Source organism: Zasmidium cellare (assembly GCF_010093935.1).
Source record: "Zasmidium cellare ATCC 36951 unplaced genomic scaffold M409scaffold_8, whole genome shotgun sequence".
Taxonomy (NCBI): domain Eukaryota; kingdom Fungi; phylum Ascomycota; class Dothideomycetes; order Mycosphaerellales; family Mycosphaerellaceae; genus Zasmidium; species Zasmidium cellare.
This window is the reverse complement of record NW_022986952.1, coordinates 168,217-188,274: the sequence shown is the minus strand read 5'-3', so window position 1 is coordinate 188,274 and position 20,058 is coordinate 168,217. Positions and strand designations below refer to the sequence as shown.

At 54.6% G+C, this 20,058-nt stretch overlaps 11 protein-coding genes across 11 annotated transcripts; 4 read left to right on the top strand and 7 right to left on the bottom strand.

Annotated features, from left to right (window-relative positions):
- Nucleotides 1–46: 46 nt before the first annotated feature.
- M409DRAFT_19614 (uncharacterized protein) lies at nt 47–982 on the bottom strand (the record flags this gene model as incomplete). The annotated part of the gene is made up of 1 exon (XM_033805021.1): nt 47–982. One exon carries the CDS (start codon nt 980–982, stop codon nt 47–49), a length of 936 nt encoding a protein of 311 aa, XP_033670888.1.
- A 63-nt stretch (nt 983–1,045) lies between these two features.
- On the bottom strand, nt 1,046–1,426 carry M409DRAFT_19613 (uncharacterized protein; the record flags this gene model as incomplete). The annotated part of the gene is made up of 1 exon (XM_033805020.1): nt 1,046–1,426. One exon carries the CDS (start codon nt 1,424–1,426, stop codon nt 1,046–1,048), a length of 381 nt encoding a protein of 126 aa, XP_033670887.1.
- A 185-nt stretch (nt 1,427–1,611) lies between these two features.
- On the bottom strand, nt 1,612–2,260 carry M409DRAFT_19612 (glycosyltransferase family 1 protein; the record flags this gene model as incomplete). Its single annotated transcript, XM_033805019.1, has 2 exons — nt 1,612–1,892; nt 1,948–2,260. The coding sequence occupies 2 exons, from the start codon at nt 2,258–2,260 to the stop codon at nt 1,612–1,614; spliced, it is 594 nt and encodes a 197-aa protein (XP_033670886.1).
- Nucleotides 2,261–2,433: 173 nt separating this feature from the next.
- Nucleotides 2,434–3,426, top strand: M409DRAFT_51777 (uncharacterized protein; the record flags this gene model as incomplete). The annotated part of the gene is made up of 1 exon (XM_033811903.1): nt 2,434–3,426. One exon carries the CDS (start codon nt 2,434–2,436, stop codon nt 3,424–3,426), a length of 993 nt encoding a protein of 330 aa, XP_033670885.1.
- Nucleotides 3,427–3,665: 239 nt separating this feature from the next.
- M409DRAFT_19610 (uncharacterized protein) lies at nt 3,666–4,916 on the bottom strand (the record flags this gene model as incomplete). The annotated part of the gene is made up of 2 exons (XM_033805018.1): nt 3,666–4,658; nt 4,722–4,916. 2 exons carry the CDS (start codon nt 4,914–4,916, stop codon nt 3,666–3,668), a joined length of 1,188 nt encoding a protein of 395 aa, XP_033670884.1.
- Nucleotides 4,917–6,441: 1,525 nt separating this feature from the next.
- M409DRAFT_64386 (uncharacterized protein) lies at nt 6,442–8,375 on the bottom strand (the record flags this gene model as incomplete). Its single annotated transcript, XM_033816050.1, has 2 exons — nt 6,442–6,599; nt 6,650–8,375. 2 exons carry the CDS (start codon nt 8,373–8,375, stop codon nt 6,442–6,444), a joined length of 1,884 nt encoding a protein of 627 aa, XP_033670883.1.
- Nucleotides 8,376–9,053: 678 nt separating this feature from the next.
- Nucleotides 9,054–9,650, top strand: M409DRAFT_51774 (uncharacterized protein; the record flags this gene model as incomplete). The annotated part of the gene is made up of 3 exons (XM_033811902.1): nt 9,054–9,162; nt 9,217–9,482; nt 9,597–9,650. 3 exons carry the CDS (start codon nt 9,054–9,056, stop codon nt 9,648–9,650), a joined length of 429 nt encoding a protein of 142 aa, XP_033670882.1.
- Nucleotides 9,651–10,267: 617 nt separating this feature from the next.
- On the top strand, nt 10,268–11,542 carry M409DRAFT_19607 (uncharacterized protein; the record flags this gene model as incomplete). The annotated part of the gene is made up of 1 exon (XM_033805017.1): nt 10,268–11,542. The coding sequence occupies one exon, from the start codon at nt 10,268–10,270 to the stop codon at nt 11,540–11,542; it is 1,275 nt and encodes a 424-aa protein (XP_033670881.1).
- A 33-nt stretch (nt 11,543–11,575) lies between these two features.
- Nucleotides 11,576–13,205, bottom strand: M409DRAFT_51772 (uncharacterized protein; the record flags this gene model as incomplete). The annotated part of the gene is made up of 3 exons (XM_033811901.1): nt 11,576–11,931; nt 11,984–12,032; nt 12,087–13,205. 3 exons carry the CDS (start codon nt 13,203–13,205, stop codon nt 11,576–11,578), a joined length of 1,524 nt encoding a protein of 507 aa, XP_033670880.1.
- A 1,017-nt stretch (nt 13,206–14,222) lies between these two features.
- Nucleotides 14,223–15,422, top strand: M409DRAFT_19605 (uncharacterized protein; the record flags this gene model as incomplete). The annotated part of the gene is made up of 1 exon (XM_033805016.1): nt 14,223–15,422. One exon carries the CDS (start codon nt 14,223–14,225, stop codon nt 15,420–15,422), a length of 1,200 nt encoding a protein of 399 aa, XP_033670879.1.
- Nucleotides 15,423–17,593: 2,171 nt separating this feature from the next.
- Nucleotides 17,594–19,929, bottom strand: M409DRAFT_64381 (uncharacterized protein; the record flags this gene model as incomplete). Its single annotated transcript, XM_033816049.1, has 5 exons — nt 17,594–17,650; nt 18,194–18,332; nt 18,413–18,862; nt 18,911–19,481; nt 19,593–19,929. The coding sequence occupies 5 exons, from the start codon at nt 19,927–19,929 to the stop codon at nt 17,594–17,596; spliced, it is 1,554 nt and encodes a 517-aa protein (XP_033670878.1).
- Between the last annotated feature and the right edge of the window lie 129 nt (nt 19,930–20,058).

The following is a 20,058-nucleotide window of genomic DNA, read 5'->3' as shown; positions in this document are numbered from 1 at the left end:
CTGAGATGGCCTTTCAGAACAGAGTAATACTCGCAATAGTCATCCGTCATTCGTCGTCATCATCACTCTCACCGTCCGTAGCCACATACGTAATCGGCTTAGTGAACAGGTACCTGCTTTCAAAGAACTTGGAAAGCTGCGCCTTGATGTCTCCCTGCCATGCACACTTCATGTCCTCATAGACGGTTTTGTGGTACTTGGATCCTTCGAACTCAATTTTGTGGTACTTGGATCCTTCGAACTCAAGCATCTGCAACTCGAGATTGTCGGCGATCCACAGCAGAAGATCCTGCAGCCTACGTGAGGCACGTTCGTATCGGCATTTGTAGACGAACTTGGTGAGGCTGACGTGAACGACAGAGCTGCGATGATGGAAGAGCAGTGCTCTGACCTGGTCCCACATGATTGGGTAGTAGCACCTTTCGATACATATGTGCTTGAACTTGCCAGGCGGGAATGTGGCGATGAGTCGACGCATATCCACGTATGAAGGTACCGCCAAGCTCGTCAATGCCGGAAACCAGTTGACCACGGTGTCTTGCAAGTGCGGTTCGCTCATCGGAGGCAACCAGCGGTGCGCGTGGTCACCTAGACCGATTGTGTGGACGTGCGAGAACGGTCGGAGAATCTTGTGTTGCAGATGTGGAAACCACTCTGGATCCCACTCGGGGACCTGTTCTTCGCGCCGCTTTTCGTATGAAAAGAACTTGTCCATTGGAAGATGAAGTTCTCGCAGCGGTACGCACGAGTCGGCGATGGCGAGCAGAAGGTTCAGCGTGCTTTCAAGGCTGTAGTATTCAAGCAAAGGCACATCTACAACCTTGTTCGGCACATGCATTGGCCCGTTGAGGTATCTCTCAAGACTTGTGTTCCCATGGAGTCGACCAAAGGAGGATCTGCCCTCATCGAGCTTTAAATACAAGTGCTTAGTTCCCTCCGTAGATGCAACATTGAGCAGAGCTTGCTCCAGCGAAGGCCTCATAGAGTCGGTCAATTGGCTTCTCGCCTGCAGCCAGGCCGCCCATACAGCGCAGTTGTCCCTTTCTCAATCGTTTGAGCTGTGGTCTTCACGCATGCAAGGCGAAGAGCACACTGCCTTCGGATCAGGGCCCCAATATCTCTGCTCGAGCCATGGCATGCTGAGAGTCAGCCTTGACAAGGTCTTGCACATGCGAGGCGTAGCAGTGATGTGGATAAGATCCTCAAGTGAACCGACAGTGATGATGTGGTTACGGTCTGTGAAGTATTCGTGCAAGAAGGTCCGATCAATGCCATTGTGTACGAGCCTTGAGGCCTGTCGTAGAGCCAACAGGTCACTTGGGTCGCACTCCTTGGCGATCGCTTCCAGTAGTTCTTTGGGCAAGCCAGGTAGTGTGTTCTTTCCGATCACTTCGGGCGCAGTTGCTGTTTTCTGTGGTAACGACATGGTGTTGCAAATCGTAGTGTTTGGTTGCCGATTTGCGAGAGAAAGGTTTGGGGTTAAAGAAACATCTCGGCGACGTTTGCTGGTGCATGCAGGAGACCATGCATGTCACGCTCCCATGTGATGTTGCGGGCTCGTGCAGGTGAGGGCGTGACAATCCCTCATTGCCTTGACATGAATCACCAGACTCAGTCCAAAAAGCCCAACTCGTCATCAATGACCTCTTTCAAGCCTCCCTTGATCTCCCGGTGATGACCACTGTTGGGCGGCGGCCACTCCCTCGACTTCTTCCTGAGACCCTCCGCATCCCGTAGAGCCATTGGCAGATCTTCCAGCTTCCCATGTATCACGTACTCCTGCTCGGCCAGAGCCTCTGCGAGCTCTACTTGGTGGTTATCCAGCAATTCGCAATTCGGCACGACAATAAGCGGGACTGAGAGTCGGAGTGCATCCAGGATCGTGCCAGAACCTGCTTGCACGTTTAGCATTGCTACTAGATAAGTTTTCATGCCAATTGAACACACCAGCATGGCTGATCACAACACCCTCTTGTCCATCTTTCCCTCCTCTCGCTTGCAGCATGTATTTGGTCAAGCCTGCCTTATCCAACGGAAACCCATGCACCTGCAACACGCTTCCACTTTCTGTATTCTTCGCCTCTGTGACGCATGTATTGAACAGCTCCTCTCCATCTTGCCCGTACTGAACCAGCAACTCGGTGTACCCTTGCGAGTCGAGAGCTTGGAAGAAGTCGGCGGACAGGACAGCTTTGACGAGGCCGCTGAAGGAGGCGGTGGCGCCGATCGTGACGAAGCAGGTCTTGCTATTTGACGGCATGTTTGCGCAGATTTTCTGTACTACATTGTTGGTTGGAGATGTGGAAGTGGGATGTATGTCGTGCATGTGGTCGACATGCGGCGGCGGCTCGGGAGTGAGCACGGGCCACAATTGGGATTGGCGATGGAAGGAGGAAACGCATTGAGATAGAGAAATCATCCCGTGATCTCATCATGGCAACTCCAATGAAACGAATATGCTGCCAGGCAGCGCGGGAAGCGTCAAAATACCGATCTTCCTCTACGACTCGCACGTTCCTTGCAGAGAGCAGACAATGCCAGAACACGCCGTCCCGAACGTTCACAAGCACTTCGACCGCAGCATTCCCCCGAAGGAGGGGTGCGCCTCAAAACAACCGCCGCCAAGATGAAGAGTCTTTCTTCGAGAAAGAGCACGAAGAAGTGCTGGAGGATGAGCCCGAAATCGACGGCCTCATTAACGAATCCGAAATCTCCTCCACGGGATACGCAGAACTCGAGCAACACCGCGAACTTCGCGAGATGGTCCGGCTTGCAGCATGGGAAATGCCGCTGCTGAGCTCCCTCTCGAAACCCTACGAACAGCCAGACCCAAGCCGACTGCCACTACGATGGCGATATACGACATACTTCGGCGAGTCGCATCCTGCGAGCAGGAAGGTGGTTGTGGAGTACAAGATAGCAGATTTGGCGCACCAGGGCTTGAAGCAAAAGCATTTGGATAAGCTGCGGAAGTTGGTTGGCGCGAGATATAATCCTGAGACGGATGTGGTCAAGATGAGCTGCGAGAGCTTGGAGACGCAGGCGCAGAACAAAAGGTTCTTGGGAGATACCATTGAGAAGTTGATCGCTGAGGCGAAGGACCCCAAGGCGGATACTTTTGAGGATGTACCTTTGGATACGAGGCACCACAAGTTCAAGCCGGTCTTCAGGTTCCCTGAGGAGTGGAAGTTGACGCAGGAGAGGAGGGTAGAACTTGAGGCGAGGCGGAGGACATTACTGTTGGAGGAAGGTCAGCGTGTGGAGGAGAACAGAATAGTGTCAGGTATGGCGGCGATTGAAGCCGAGAGGCAGTTAAGGTTGAAGCGAGTCGAGGAGCCAGTCATGGTGGAGGCGAGGCAGCCATTGGCAAGAGGCAAGCAAGGTCGGAAGGAGATGGGGCAGACAGCGGGTGCACAGAGATATTGAAAAGGAATGAAGCATGTACAGTAAGCCAGCCAGCAATTATCGTTCTCATTTCATGTTCAGCAAAACTTTCGTGGGTATCTCTCGCTTGTTCGCAGCAGAAGAAGCAACAGCAAAACACCATCTGTCTCGCAAAACAGGAACCAAGACCCATCTCTCATCTCTCAAAACACAAAAGCAAAAGACCCCTTCTCACGAGAACAAAGGAAACCTCATCTCTCATGCCATGCCAGCCAAAAATCTCAATCAACTCTGCTCTTCTTCGCCAACGGACTCTCATCGCACTCAGCCTCACTCTCATGACCATCCCGCTCGTCACGACGAACATACGTCTTGGTACCGCCACCAAACACCATACCACGACGCATCATGGGAGGCACGTCGACCAGCGTGTAGGCGCTGCCGGGGGTGGCCGGGGCGGTCGTGCCGGTGCCGTTGGCGAGGGCGGTGTCGATGGAGGCGGGTCGCTTGCGCTTCTTGCTGCTCTCCCCGATTGGCGGTGGGGGTCTGTACAGCGGGAGGTCGCTTGCTGGGCGTGGTAGATGGATGCTGGGCGGGGAGGCAGCGAGAGATTCGGCGGCTTTCTTGAAGTTGAGCTTGAGCGTGGGAGGCGGCCTCGCGAGGAGCTCGGCGGCGCGGCGGGGGTTGATGGTGATGGTGGGCGACTTGCGCTTCTTCGGCGGCGGTGAAGGAGAGGCCGAGGCCGGGAAGCTCACGCCGTCGACGCTCGCGACCCAGCGCTCGTAGTTGGTCGAGGGGTCGTGGACCACCTCGCCAGCGGCGGGCTTGTGGAGCAGAAACTCGATGGGCGGCATCTGCACCATCGAGTCTCTCTCGACCTCTCCTTCGATCCAGGGCACGACGGTGGACACCAGGTAGTCGAGCGACTTGTTGCTGCCGGAGAAGAAGGCGTCGATGTGCTCGGCGTGCTCGACCTTCACCGCGTCGACGAGGCTGAGCGGCTTGACCTTGCCCTTGGCGCCCAGAGCCGGCTGCACGGCGACCGCGGCCTTCGCCTCACCCGCATTGCCGCCATTGCGGCGCAACGCGTCGTGGTAGAGGGTCAGGCGCTGCTTGGCCGGCCGCTCGAGCTGGATGGTGAAGGTGGCCTCTGGGCGCCACAAGCGGATGCGCTCGAGCTGGGCCTTGATGTGCTCGAGGTAGAATTCGCACAGGGGCTTCGGGCCGGCCTTCTCGGCGGCGTACTTGCTGCGCTGGTATGACTTGCGGCACATCTATCATTGCATCGTTAGCATGGAAGGATGGAGAGGAACGGGGATAGATGGATGTTATGTTACCATGTGCCAGACATCGGCGTGGATCTCTTTCGTCTCGCGCTTGTTGCGGCCGAAGAAGTCGCTCACCACTTTGCGGCCGTACTCGGCGCGGGAGAGGTAAGTCTGGCCCGTGTTGCAGGACCGGTCTGCGCATCGCCAGAGCTCGGTGCTGGTCTGGGCGGCGGCATTGGTGTTGGACTGCATGGTCGAAGACATTTTTGCGGGGATGGGATGATGGTATATGTGGTCTTGAAGTGTTGAAGGTCTTGATGGTACCGCTTGATGGTATGGGTTGAAAGTTGGCCAGCAACTGTATGTCGTAAGGTTCGAATCGGTGTTGCTGTGTGTCGGTATGAGTGGGTATGGTTGGTATCGATCGAAGAGAAGTTTTGAAGTTTGGATGAGTGATCAAGGAGTTGGAAGACTTGTTGTTGTACAGAATGTGTTCGTTCGTGTCGAGAGGAAGAAGAAAGTCTGGAAGAGCGAGGCGAAGAGGGAAATATTTAAGCTGGAGGATACTATTGTCAGACGACCTTGAATAGCCAGCAGACCGTGTTGAATAGACACAATAGCAGTCGGGCCGTCTCAATGCGTAGCTGCTATTGTGACTATTTTGTTCAGACAAGCTGGTCATGCAGACTGCAATCGACAACAGCCGAATGGCAGCAGGTCCTATTGTTGGGCCGCACGGTCATGCACTGCGGAATAAGCCAATGGCTACTATTCTGCGTCTCATATTGTTAACCCGCACGGTCACGCACCCGACAATAGTCCAATGGCTCCTATTCTCCAGTTCTTATTGTTTGCCGACGTGGCCGGCTCAAGCCGAATCGGATGACCGTGCGGCGGCCAACAGCCAACAGCCAACCAGGGCCCCCGAAGCTTTCTGCCGGTGAATGACAGCGGACGGGCACGTCAGGAGTCTTGCGGGATGATGTGTCTACAGTGTGTCCCGATGGCGGCCGAGGGTCATATGTAGTCAGAATTGACAGTGTTCACGATTGCAAATGCGCATAAGATCGAGCCAGCAAACAGTGTCGGGAGAAAGGACGATATTGGATTGAGCAGAGTGGATGGCGTCAGGGAGTCGCCCGGACCTCGTAGCCACAAGGAAACTCCAGGATCAAACTCTGCACTCCACCCAGTTCCCAAAATCAGTCTCAAGGCCGTAAATGTGTATTTCAAGAAGGTATGGAGGAGTTCGCGATTTGCATGTGAAACGTGAGGTTGAAGTGAGGTCAAAGCTCGGACTTGGCTCCGACCAATCACAGCCCACACTGTTTCAGGGGGATGAGCAGTGCAAACGGCATGCTAATGCCAACCGAATTGGATATGCTGCGGTGAGGTAGAGTATATTGCGATAGATACAGTACTTTCGTAAATCCATTGCCCAGGAAGTCCGTAACGGCATTCAAGTCCGCATCTTGCCAGCAGTCAGTAATTCTCTCCGAGCAACGGACGTCATTGAACGAGAGCGAGAAGTCTTTCTTTGTATGCCATGAAAATGTGTGCTTTTGCGGTTCTGTTGCTACCCATGGTCCTGCCAATGCAACGTACCTTATCCCACTCCGATGCCAATCCAAAAAGCCATGTGGGTATATAGCCTGCCCCTTTCCAAGACCGTTATGTTCCCAAAAACGCCATCGCTAAAGGAGACCCATCGCTTGGTTATGCCATCCCACGAAAGAACATGCACAAATGAGATAATCGAAAGGCGATACTCGCAGTTCGTGTCCGCCCTCTACCCAAAGGCCTGATCAATCCAATTTTTGGGTCGCCTCATCTCTTTCATGAAGCCCGCCACAGAGTCTGGCGTCTTGGCTTCTCCACGATCAATCGGTGAAGCTGGAGAGGTCAGTCCGGAAGAGTACTGGTCGCTGTCATCGCCATCTAGACCCGCTAGTCAGCTGTCGCGCTGCCGTGATCGTCGCCCAAAGCGTGCTGCTCACTCATGTCTTCCGGTACAGGATCCACAATCTGTACACTGCGTCGATTGCCTCTAGCACCAGTGGTGGTGTTGACCAATGTTTCTCCCTCCTCCTGGTCTGGCTCTTCAGTTACGCCATCAAGTGCTTTGGCTTTGCCCTTTCCTTTGCTCTTGGCCGTCTTCTCAGACGGCGTTTCTGAGGCCGTGGTATATCGATCCAATTCGCCATCATCTTCCATGATGCTGTCCTTGCCTTTGGATTTCTTGGACTCCGAGTCGTACCAGACGCTGCTCTTCTTGCTGGGCGCCTCAGATGCAGTCTCAAATGCAGTATCGTTACCATGCTCAGCGTGCTTGTGAATTCCCTGGGCGCCTTCGTTCGCTTTCTGCTTGTTCTTGAAGCTCGGTACATCGTGACTCTCTTCCTCGCCATTCGCTGCAGTAGCGCCTAGACCTTTGATGTCGGACCAGTACTCCAGCCTTTGAACCTGCTCTTCGGCTGCGTGCACTGCTTTCAACAAGTTCTCAGCATGCTTCGCCTTCCTGCTGTGCTCTGTCTGCTGCTGGTCGTTGTCCTCATGTTGGTGATTGGCCAGATCCTTCTGCTCTTGGTGAGCATCCTCGTGTCGTGAAGTGAGGTCGTTCAGCAGTTGCCGCCGTGACGACTGAAACATGAGCATGCCCATTATATCCTCCATCCGATCACCTAGATAGAACAGCTCATCACCACCGCCACTGGCAAACTTCTTGATAGCAACAATCTTCTCCCTGTCAATCGTGGATCTGCGAAGAGCCAAGAAAAGGTCACCAATGCTGTTGATATCCATCTCCTCGATATCGAACACCGGGCCTTTGACGAGCGCGGCGGCATTCGACGATGCTTGTCCGCTCACCAGCGACTTTGGATGAATCGTAAAGTAGTCAGACGTCAACTCGTGACCCTTCTCCTTGGTGTGATGCATTGTGTCCTTTCGCTTCCGCATTCTCAGCCAACGCCTTCTCCTGACAAAACTGTGGAACCAAGGATGATTGCCATGCCAGGCAAACGTAGCGCCTCCTTTTCCAACGAATGCAAAGCTATACTCCCAACCTTCTTCATCCACATCGCGCGACATGTCAACGTACCAACTCTTCCATGCCCATTCCCAGCTCGGATCGGGTACTTGCGCGTTTCGGATGTCGACAGCACTCGTCCTGAACTGACCGTTCTGCCATGGCCTTGGGTCGCTTGGCAGCAAAGAGTTGGAGGAGTATTTTGGTATGCCGAAGAAGAACATGCCCCGCTGGTTCTCGTATAGCACATCTACAACGATATCGTCGGTGTCACCTTTGCCCAATGTCTTCTTGCGCTGCATAAGCGCCTTCGCTCTCGTTTGTGCCCGCTCCAGATAGCTCTTCTGCGCAGCCGATGCCTCCTGACCCACTTGCGGAGTATTCACAGTGTCTTCGTCTGGCGGTCGAGCACCATCCTTCACGTTGTACCGCTCCTGACTGTACTTTGCATACTTTTGCCGTGCATACTCTTGACGAACAGTCTGCCGAATGGAATTGTTGGTCATGCGTTTGTAAAGTCCCGAGGACGCTCCAGGCGTAGCTGCTGCACCCTCATTGTCACTGTTATGGGCATCAGTACCGAAATATGAAGGAGTTCGCGAAATTGTGTGGTCGACGAGGGCGATGTGGTGTTCGGCTTTGATCTTGGTTGGAGAGGGGATGCGGACGAGGGAGGAGGTTTCGCTGGCAGACATAGTGATATTACTGAATAAAGTATACTAAAAGAGTGTATAGAAGCGGTGAGGAAGAAGCATCACCTGTCTTTCGGCGTAATGGGAGAAGAGATGATGTCGCCGTAGTCGCTCGTACGGTGGCCAAGGAGGACTTGAGGCAGCGAGGCGAAGTGTCTCTTCTGCGTCGTCGGTGGCGTTACGTTTACGGTGGTGTCAAGCTCTGAGCTTTTGTGGTCGTCCTTGGAGCTGCTCGTCGCCGACATCATCGTCCTCTGGCCATTGCCGTAAGAACTGAAGGCGGTATGCGAAGTGAAGATGTTGTTGCCGTCGCCTTTCACGCACGCGCGATTCGATTCAAGCAAAGTGGAGAAACGACGAAACTCAAAGACTCAGCCACTCTTGCCACTGACCATGCGGTCGTTCCTTCTGTCTTGGCGTGGAGAAAGCTGGCAAAGCTGGCAGCCACAGTTGTTTGCATCATCGGGCAGGAGCTCAACACGAGGCCATCAGCGGCAGCTGCGATTGGTGACGAGCTTGTGACTGCATTGAGCTCGGTTGTCATGGCGCGCATGCCGCTGTCCTTTCTTCTGATCCAAACTTGCTGGTAGGTACCTGAGCACTTCGTCGTCTCACCCGTCAAGTCTCCATCTCCTGCAACAACACTCCCCCTACGCGAATCACATCGAACCACCCGCAAACATGTCCAACCGCGCAGTGACCTACGGTGGTGTCCTCCTGGCCGCCGGTGTTGGCTACTACTTCTACCAGGCTGGCGGTGACCCCAAGGTCGCCCAGAAGAAGGCCGAAGGTCTGTCTCACGCGCAACTCTGTTTCCATCTCCTCTAACACCTCATTCCCACAGCCGACGCAACCAAGATCTCCAACGACATCCAGAAGCAACTCCCCGGCTCCGGCAAGGAAGCCCAGAAAGACGCCGAGGTCGCCGGTCAGCAGATCAGCAGCAAGGTAAACGAACTCGCCCGCGACGCCAAGAGCGAAGCCAACAAAGTCGACGCAAAGTTGGACCAGTACCGCAAAGACGCCGGCCAGCAGCTCGACTCTGCCGCCAAGAGCGCGCAGAAGAACACCAACGCTGCCATCGACTCGTTTGATAAGAATGTGACCGAGGTGAGTGAGAAGCTGTTTTGCACACCTGGAGGAGAAGGGCATAAATGGGCGGGAGGAGAACACGCCGACTCATGAGTCGGGATGCGAAGATGTATATGCTGACGTTATTGGCAGGGCGCGGAGAAGGCGAAGAAGGGCGTCTCCAGCTGGTTCGGTGGCTCCAAGTGATTGCGATGAAGTACGATGGATGGCGTTATGACTTATTGAGAATCAAAACACAGTACTGCTAATTGCATAGTCGGGGTATGGCCTCTGTACAATCCTGAAAATGCATCCTCACTTTCGACGGTGGTTTCTTGACACCACTGTCCCCATCTTGCACCGTCCTCTACTCAGAACGGTCGACTTCTCGAATCTTTCCGATCTTCTACATGCGATGGTCCTGGGCTCTTGTTCTTTTGTACTCACGAGAACAGGGCGGCATCGAGCTCAGAGTTGAGCATCGTTTCTGAGGTCTGAATCGATATCGTCTTCCAGTTTCTCCAGGTGAGGGAGGTCCAGCAGACGACACTTGCATGTCATGATATGGAAACTTACTATCATTCTTGTCTCGTGCTTCCTGTCACATGTGTGGGTGCGGACAATTATATTGACATTGATCTCTACCCTCTCTCTTTCGTCCAAAGCCGAGCCTGATGCTCATGCGCAGAGGAAACGTGCCGATTGGTCATTCTCGAATCCTAGCCTGAACGACCTCCCCATCTCATCTCGCACAGCCACAGCCACACTTCCTCTCCTCCTCTCCAACACCACCCACCATCCCCTAAAAACCCAACAACAACCAAATGTCAGAAACCACCGCAACAATCCCCTCCCTCTCCCTCGGAACCGGCCACAGCATCTACAAAACCACCCTCCTCCCCGCCATCCAGTCCGCCCAACACTCCGTAATCCTCATAACCTGCTTCTGGTCCCGCTCTCGCACGCTCGACGCCCTAAACGAGACCCTCCTAAAACTCTCCAGCTCCGCCCTCCAGCGCGGCGACGGCAAAAAGATAACCGTCCACATAGGCTTCTCCTCGTCTTCTCTCTTCCAGAAATTATTCCACACGTCCTCGGCTGCGGGACAGGTGTATCCGCCGGAGGTATGGACGAGGAAGTTGGGGTTGCTTGGGGAGGAGGATTTGGGCGGGTTGGAGGTGAGGGTTAAGAGTGTTTTTTTGTGGCCGTTTAGTGTGTGGCATCCGAAGTTTGTGATTATTGATCAGACGCGAGTCTTTCTCCCTTCATGCAACGTTTCGTGGGAGGATTGGTTTGAGGGGTGTGTGGAGATGAGGGGGCCGATTGTGGAGGACTTTGTGAAGTTTTGGAGGCAGAAGTGGAGTGGTGGGGAGGGGGAGTTGGGTGGGAGTGCGGGAGATTTGTCGAGTGTGGATGAAGGAATTCCTGTTCAAGGGGATGCTGCTGTGAGGTTGAATGATGTGCCTTGCAAGTTTCTACCTTCGGCGCATCATCGCAATCCCAACTTTCGACTCCCGTGGCTGCAGTGCGCTCCTCCGCCAGCGACGACTCTCAACCTCGAACTCTTGAGACTATTCACTGATGCTAGAAAGGAAATTTTTCTACAGACCCCCAATGTCACATCTCCGCCGGTGCTGAACGTGCTTCTGGATGCGCTCAAGCGAGGCGTGGATGTCAGAATCACCACCAGCGAAAGACTCATGATTCTGGAGCAGCTCGTCACTGCTGGGACCACCACCGCCCGATGTGTGAGATGGCTCATCAAGCGCCACCAGAGATTGTCCAAGCGAGGCCCTGACGAGGAAGCTGGACTGATAAAACCTGGCCGTCTGCATATCTCGTATTACCAGCCCAAAGTCGTGACCAAGAGCAGTATCACTGGAGGTGCGGAACCTGTCCAGTCGCATTTGAAGTTGGCGGTGGTGGACCGGCATGCGATCGTCTTTGGAAGTGGCAATATGGACAGAGCTTCGTGGTACACCAGTCAGGAACTTGGAGTCGGCTTTTATTCCAACGAGTTGGTTGCGAAAACCTTGGAAAAGCTGGAGGCGGCCTTGGAAGGCCGCAGAAAGCTCTTGTACGACAGTGAGGGCAAGTGAGCGACCAACCCACCATTTTGAATCAGAGCTGGATCATCGCGTGTGACCCTGAGCTGCCTCTAGATCATCACTCGGCTCATCGGTATATCGCTCGGCCTCTTCCTCGATGTTCTCGACAGGGTCTGTCTCGGGGTCCAGCAACGGGGCGCGGACATCTTTGGAGTCGGTAAAATGAGTGAACAAGCTCATTGCAAGTACGCTCAGCCCGTGCACCAGCGTGCTGCCAAAGACTACGAATGAGATGACCGGCCAAACTGTGGCGATTGCGATTTCACGGGATGTCCACGGTTCGCCATATGTCGGAGGATGCGCGTCGGGGGTGCTTGTGCCATTTTCCAAGACAGCTCGTGCTTCAATTGCGAGGAAGAGCGCGCCGAGTCCCATGGGTCCTGTAGAATGTTAAGAAGTTGGCTTCATCGGTGCTTTCAGATGGGTGCTTACCGAAGTGGCCGCAAAAGACGGCTTCGCGGAGAGTCTTGATGTCTGGGACCTGTCTGGAAGTCAGTATCTGCATCGCACTTTCAATAAAGCCTGACTGACGCACCCAACGATAAATGGCAACCATAACGGGTATTCTCCTGAAGAGCAGAACCAGGACTAGGAACGTAAGGAGTCGACCTGGTGTGATCCAATCCATGGAGTATTGAGGGGTGAACTGTTCCCACGGCATGATGGTCCCCAGGTAGACGAACATTGCGCTGTTCAACATGAGGTCGATGACATTTGGAAGGTGTGCTTCTTGAATCTTTTCCGAAAACCATCCGTCTCGAGCGAACCCGTATCCAGCACCAAAGGCTACCAGGAAGTCGTCAGATCCGAGAGTTGAGCCCACGCCGACGGAGAAGATGGCCAGTAGGAGATAGAAAACCACAAAACCTGCTCGGTCGACGTAGTCCCTCGAGTCGCTGAAGCGCAGGATCTTGTTGAAGGTTGTGCCGATGACGAGGCCGATAAAGGTGCCAAAGACGCACTGCCAGAGGATTGTGATGAGGAACCAGTCCTTGATCGCTATGCCGTTGGTGGGTTGTGTGAGGAAGTAGAGTCCGAGGTATAGGAATGGGAATGAGATCCCGTCGTTGCATCCAGACTCCGCGGATAGCATATCCCTCAATCTCTTAGGCAAGCGCTCGCTGAACTGGCTGTTCGAGAGGATACTGGCGGCCAAAACCGGATCCGTAGGCGTCAGACATGCCGAGATAACCATCGCCGTGGGGATATCAACCTTGAAAATAAGCCAGCAGAACAAGGCGCAAATCACCCAACCAAACAACATCACCGGCCCCAACATCATCCCCACACTCCGCCAATGCCTCCCCGCGTAGAACTTGGGCAACTCCACGCCCACCGCAAACACCTGAATCCCCACAATCACCCTCGTCGCCTCCTGCACCACATTATCGCCCCAGCCCCAACCCGCATGCCCCGGGTCCGAACCTCGAAAGTCCACGCCCGCGCCGCATCCTTTGGCGGAGCAGAAATTTGGCGTGATCCAGCCGAGACAGTAGGGGCCGAGCAGGATCCCTACGAGGAGGGCGATGGGGGGTTCGGAGAGGTGTAGTCGGTTTCGTAGGAAGTTTGTGAAGAGAACGTAGCTGATCAGGAAGGAGGAGAGGAGGAGGTACGAGATGTGGGGTGGGGTGGGTTCGATTTGGGACCAGACCATGGTGTGTGGTAGTTCGGAAGCGGCTGGGTTTGGATGGTGGTAGAGAAGTTGTTAGAAATGCTCGCGTGGCGGCGATTAATATGTAATGGCCGTGAGGGTTCGCTGCATGGTATGCTGTAGATGTCTAACTTGTATGCAATTTATCGGAGAGTACGCGAGCAGTAGTCAAGAGGTAGGAACTGGTGGGGAAGATAGGAATTAACCAAGTGCAAATGATTTGTAGATGGAAAAATAGGTTGACGAATTCTTGGAAGGTTGAAGAGCCATGACGCGATGAAATGGCTCGCCTAGGATTTTGGTGCCCGCTGGGAGCTTGTGAAAGCTTGCCGGTATTTCGCGCATCATCTCACCTCGACTCTGCATTCTTCTATTATAGAGAGTATGGGTGTACCGCCTTCAGTATGGCTACTCGATGTTCGAAGATATCGCTTTGCCCGGGTGGAAGTCGGTTGCTCGAGCACAAAGAGGCTGAAATGATGACGGACGGTCAGCGAGATCCAGGACTTGTGGCGTTCTCGCTCCAAGATCGAGATCGGGCTGAGCAACTGCTTGAGGACGATGCAGTGTATCGAGTATCACAGCAGCTATGGCCGAATTCTATAAGCAAGTAGTACATGTAGTAGTGAACGGAGTGCGATTTAGGTGCAAAGACAAGCCTTGAACTAGTAAACTTTCTTACCTAACGCTGTGGCGGCACAGCGGTGTCTTCGACCTCATCTTGGAGCGGCGGGGTTGATGCTGGCCTCTGAACAGAACAACACTACGCCTAGAGATGTACATACGAAGGAATTCAATATCAGAGAGCGACCCACCAAAAGGTCACCAAAGGCATGTCAGTCCGCGAGCGAACATGTCACACCAAACGGCTCTGCATTAGCGAGTCTCACAGCACAGCCTCGCCAAATCCTTCAGCGGTATATTTAGCGAGGGGTCTCACATCCACCACATATCATATGATCTCAGCTACTGCCCGCACATCAATCATGGACCAACCTCCTCCCGCCAGGTGACAACAACATGTCGAAACGCTCCTTCATAACGAACATCACCCCGCTGCCGGCCAGCATCTCGCGAGACGCCGCTGTCGCCCATCTCCACGATCACCATGCCATGATCCAGCTGAACCCGCTGGTGCTGAGACACGAGATTACCGATCCTCCTCCTAATGCAGCACCCGACGAGGCCCGCGATGCGATCTGGTATGAGATCACGGATCGTATCAATTATCTCCCTGGAGGAGCGGTAAAAGGCGAGGTGGTGTACAAGGCGTGTTTCTACAACCTGCCCCGCGGGTTACAGACGCATGTCTTTGCACCCGGTGGTGTGGATATCAAGAGCAAATGGAGCGTAGGCGGGTCGATGCCTGGTGAACCGAGAGAGCCGGCGGAGCTGGGGGTCGATGCTCCAAGAGATGGACTGTATATCAAAGAAGAGGTGGATCTACGATGTAATGTGTTTATGAGCAATTTTGTGAAGCGTAATCTGAAGAAGTCGCATCTGGTTGTTGCGGATAAGATTGTGGAGAGGGCCGAGCAGATACAGGGAAACATGAATGGGCATAAGCAATCGCTATATGAACGCCCTACGTCGCGGACTATCGAGCGGGACATCGGATTCAGTCAAGAACTGGCACGTACAGCTTCCTCGGGCTCGAGTGCCGGTCCTTCACAACCAAACATCCACTACTCGTACCCACCACATTGCGCCTGCGAGGGAACCATGCACAACCCGAGCTGCTCGTTCTTCCACCCGGACGATGTCACCCAGGTCGATGTGTTTTCTCGGATCCACCAGAATAAGTCGAAACCTTACTATGCCATCTCCTTGCCGTCCAACTCTTCTTACTCCCAACAGTCGTCCACCGAAGCGTCTCCTGATGTCGATGATCGCTATCCTCGTGAGCTCGTGGGCTCGCCGGCGCGGGATAGGTGTCTTTGTACAGGAGGACTACACGAGGAAGGCTGTCCTGCGTATCCTGGCTTGAGAACGCCGCACTTCCCTTCGCCCTTGACAATGCCGACTAGTCCCGCGACTTCGATTCAGCAATCTCCTGCGGCCTTCTGTGGCTTTCCCTCTTTGGCGGGTGCTGCTGTGAGCGAGCATTTGAGATTACGAAGGCCGAGCGATGTTGCTGAGCTGGCGGCTGCTCATTCTCGATCGGCAGAAGAGTCGCCGATGGATGGAGACATGATGCCTGCACCACTTCGTTCGTCATAGGCGGGTGGGAGCAGACAAAACGTGCGACCCGTGGAGTTGGGCTGAAACGTCGACAATTCGCAGCATCACTACCTCTACATCGGGCTTCGCACGCTATCACAATGGCGCGCGAAACTCGTTCAGCACTCTCGGCCATCGACATGTCTCGTCCAGACGTTAGAGACAAGCGTTTGAAAGATGCCGCATTCCACGCCCAGCCCTGGCAGCAAGGTGGAATGCAACCTGCAACAAAGCCATTCTACCATCCCACGTCACCACGAGGTGACTAGCAACGCCCTTAGCCAATCTGGGTTGTTCGTTGGACTACCACTTGGAATGCAGTGGGCTGGGAGGCGCACTTACAATAGCTATGTGTCGATGGTATATCTCCCAGGTGACCACCTTGGCTCTTTGCGGTATGACCCCGAAACTTTACACCAGCTGAAGTGCTGTTCCTCTCACCTACGCCCCGACGACTTTGTTGTTGCCCTCCTGCGAACCACTACTCCCCCACAACTCGATCAACTCCCCAGCTATGGCTGTAGTCGATCGAAAGCCGAATTACCACGTCCGGCCAACCAACAAAGAGCCTGAGTGGTCAAGCCTCTGCAACAATGTCTTTGACCAATACCTCGAGAGCGACGACCTCTTCGACTTGGGAGACATCAAGCATGAAAGAAGTAGCTCTGACGACTCTGGCAACCTCTTCGACTTCTCAGGCTCCAGCGAACAAAGCCATCAGACATCCGCTACCTCGCCTAATCCTTCCTCGGGCAGCACACTTTCTGTTCAGAGCGTGGAGACGGAGGCCAAGCAGCCCAAAGCGAAAGTCCCGGGTGACTTTTGGACGAAGAAACTTCGTGCTTTGGAGCAAAACGCTGCAGAATGCGAGAAGAGACAGCAAAAGTTGAGGTCTACGAAGTCACATCCCGACTTTCTCAGCCTTGGAGGGTACCCTTCGCCACCGGCCCTACCACCATCCCCTACCGGCCAATCATACTCCACACAGCGCCGGACATCTCGCGCCTTTGCTGCAAACGGAAACAAGACTCCGACCCAGCGGAGTGTCACCAATGTTCGATCAGTCTCACGTGGACGGCCGGTGGGAGTGACGAAGCAGCCTCCAACATCAGCATCAGCCTCTATCAATCCCTACGCCACGGTTCGCAATAAACCCAATGCCTCGCCGTCCAAGATGATGAACCCCTCACGCTACCGCGCAGGCGCCTTTAAGGATGTGTGGGCAGAGCGCATCCAACACAGCCCCAAGAAGTTTGAGATCAGGTTACCTGCGTCGCAGACGTTCCCAGATTCGCCGCCGCCTTCGGCCAGGTCTTTGCAAGATACTTTCGCTGCTTTCGGTTCACCGATTGCTTATGGACCGCCGGTGCCTGGATGCGACGATCAGATTTCACCACTCGCGAGTACTTTTCAACAGGCTGCGAGGATCCATACGCCCATTGCTTCGCCCTTGCTGAGTCCTGGTGGGCATGGATCGCTGTCTTACTTTGATCCGGCGCCGCCGTTGCCAACGAATCCCTACACGACTCAGACCATCCCGCTAAATGATACGGCTCCTCTGTGCGATGATGTTTCGCTGGCGCCAAACAGGATCCAATCGTTCGACTTTGGCTTCTCGAGTTCGCCCGTTGGCGACGCATGGAACGCAGCCCCCTTTGCAGAGCCAGCATCAGCTCCCTTAGCAACCGGACCTTTCACCAACCAAGACCCGTTCGCAGACCTGAGCAACGACAACTTCGGGCTAGACATCAGCTGCGATCCAAACCTGGTGTCCAATTACACAACCATGCCGGACACCTCCCTCATGCCAAACCCCTCCAGCCAATCCCCACCCCTCTCCGCCCAAAGCCCCTTCTTCGTCCCCTCAATGCCCAATGGCCTCCCCCTCCTCCCAACCCGCCAACACCAACCCCCCATCAACGGCCTCCCCACAACCCCCCACCGCCGGCACTACTCCCACAGCCCCTCGCCCCCCGCACCCGAATCCCGCTCCTGCCGCCCCTCCTCAAACAACTCCCGCCACAACTCCCGCCACCGCCGCACGAAATCCACAAACTCCACTACCCCGCGCCAACCCGCCGGCGGCGCCCCCGGCGGCGGCTTCGTCAACTTCACCCCTTCGGATAGCGGCAAGATTCTCAATGGCGTGGCGCCTTCGGGGAGTTCGAAGACTAAGGCGCGGAGGGAGAAGGAGGCGGCGGATAAGAGGAGAAGGTTGAGTCAGGCGGCTATGAGGGCTGTTATGGAGGCGGGTGGGGATGTAGAGGCTTTGCAGAAGGCGGGGTTGTTGGGGAGTTGAGACTTGATGGATGGGTGGATGGATGGATGGAGGGGATGGTGTCGTGTTTATAGGGGTTGGTGGTGGTTTCGTTGTGCGGGGACGAGATGGGGTGAGTGATGGGGTTAATTATTTGATACACGATGAGATGGGAGATCATACAAATGAGTGTTCTGAAGTTATTTTGTCCCGTATTTCTACTTCGTTTCGTCCGTGTTCCTTAGCTCCAGCTCTCTAGCCAGAGTCTCAAGGTGTGAAAGCTGCACTCTACCCGCCGGCCTGAAAGCCGCAGAACCCTCCCGACGTCCACGGTCTGTCTTTACCCGGCAGCCACGACAAGGATGAAATCATACCAAAACCTTTACACGAATGCTCGACACGGCAAAGAAAGACGGGTGACGGTTTATTCATCCTCTCATCGTATAGATAGCTTTGGCGCGACCTTCGCTAACCACTTTCCCATCCATCAACCTCAACCCCCCCTCTCCCTCACCCTAACCCTCAACTCGGGCTTCTCCCACACCAAAAACACCTTCTGATCCTCATACCACCTCTCCTGCCCCCCAAAGACTTCGAAATCGAAATGCCAGAGCAAGCGACAGAGGATGAGGCGGATTTCCGCCCAGGCGAGACTATTCATCGAACACTCGTTAGCTCATGCACACTCCATGTACAGCTCTGAAAGACGAATGGAGGGATGGGAGATGCGTACTTAACCCCGATGCATGAATACGGCCCCAGACTAAACGGCTGCAGAACATCCCTCTGATCCCCTTCCCATTCCTCTCCGCCCATCCAGCGCTCGGGGATCCACTCTCCGGCTCGCTTGAAATTCGCTTCGTTGCGATACGAAGCCCACTGCGGGATGCCGACGTACGTGTCGCGAGGGACGAAGTGGCCGTCTATGACTGCCCCGTCCGGGGGTGTGCGCCGGGTGAACTGGTTGGCGCCCGGTGGGTACATGCGGAGGGTCTCCTGGAGGATGGCGTGGAGGTAGGGGAGTTTGTTGGGGGTGAGGGAGAGCGAGGTTATGGAGGTGTGGGAGGCGAAGGTGGTGCGGATGAGGTTGGTCAGGCGCGTGAGGTGCGAGGGGTGCGTGGTGAGGAAGAAGATGGCGCCGCTGAGAAGGGTGGCGGAGGTTTCGGAGCCGCCCAGGATAAGGCTGTGAGAATGGATTAGTATGGAGTGGAAATGGGGATGGAAGACGCACATGGTACTGTTGGCGTGTAGCTCGCCTTTACTAATGTGGTCTTCGCCTGAACTGAAACCGCCTGATTTCTGAGTGATGCCGTTTTTCAGGAGGAGGCCGATGAGGTCGGATTTCTCGGTCTTCTGACCCTGCTCTAGTCTTTGCTCTAGCCGATTGTAGCTCAGGCTCTGATGCTCCGACAATGCAGTGGCGACTTTTTTGGGAGTAAGATATGGCATGAGGGGTTTCATCCCGGGCAACCGCAGGAATATCCCCATGAAGACTTGCGCCTTGATGGAATCGGTCATGAACGCCACCCAAGGGTGCATTGCTGCGTTGTCGAGGCAGTGGAAGGATTCGCCGAAGACGAGGTATCCAGTGATGTCGAACGTGGTGTAGTTGACCCATTGTTTGATATCAATGTCCTTTCCTTCTACGACACCCTCCTTTTGAAGCCCGGCAATGAGCTTGTCGATGAGCTCCGTGAGTACGGGTTCTAGTTCTCGCACAGAACGTTCACTGAAGGCACTGCTTAGCATGCGTCGTTGACGAGCGTGCACGTTGTGATCCAGAGTCGATATCATGTGGTCTTCTGGCATGCCGAAACTGTGGTAGCTGTGGAGGATCTCTTAGTGAATAGTAGATGATCGACGGCTATCTGGCACCCACAATCTCTCATCTTTGCTCAATACCTCTTTCTTACCGCCCAGCTGCTTCTGCACATGAAGTGTGCCATAGATATCGCGAACGGCCTGTGGAGAGCTAAAGATGAGCTCCTTAGGCGTGATGCGGACAACGGGACCATATTGACTGAAGAATTCAAGGAATTCTTGGTGAGCGGTGCCTTTCACAATGGCTCGTTGGTAGAAGAGTTCCGAACATGCCCACAGCTTAGGACCTGGAAACTTGGACAGTGGCGAAAAGTATAAGCTGTATATGACGGTGTAGGAGATGTAGACCAGCGGCGCCACAGCAAGCAACAGTATGAGAGGCCCGGTCGGGCTGACGTTCACAAGCTGTTGAAGATTGGAGGACTCCATGTTCACGGCGGCCCAGAAATTGGGGAGAGAGAATCAGGAAGAATCGGCGAGGACGACCGCAGGTATGCTTTTGACCAACAAACCCCCGCGAGGGTTCCTAATACGCTCCGTGTACGCGGACCTTCCTGG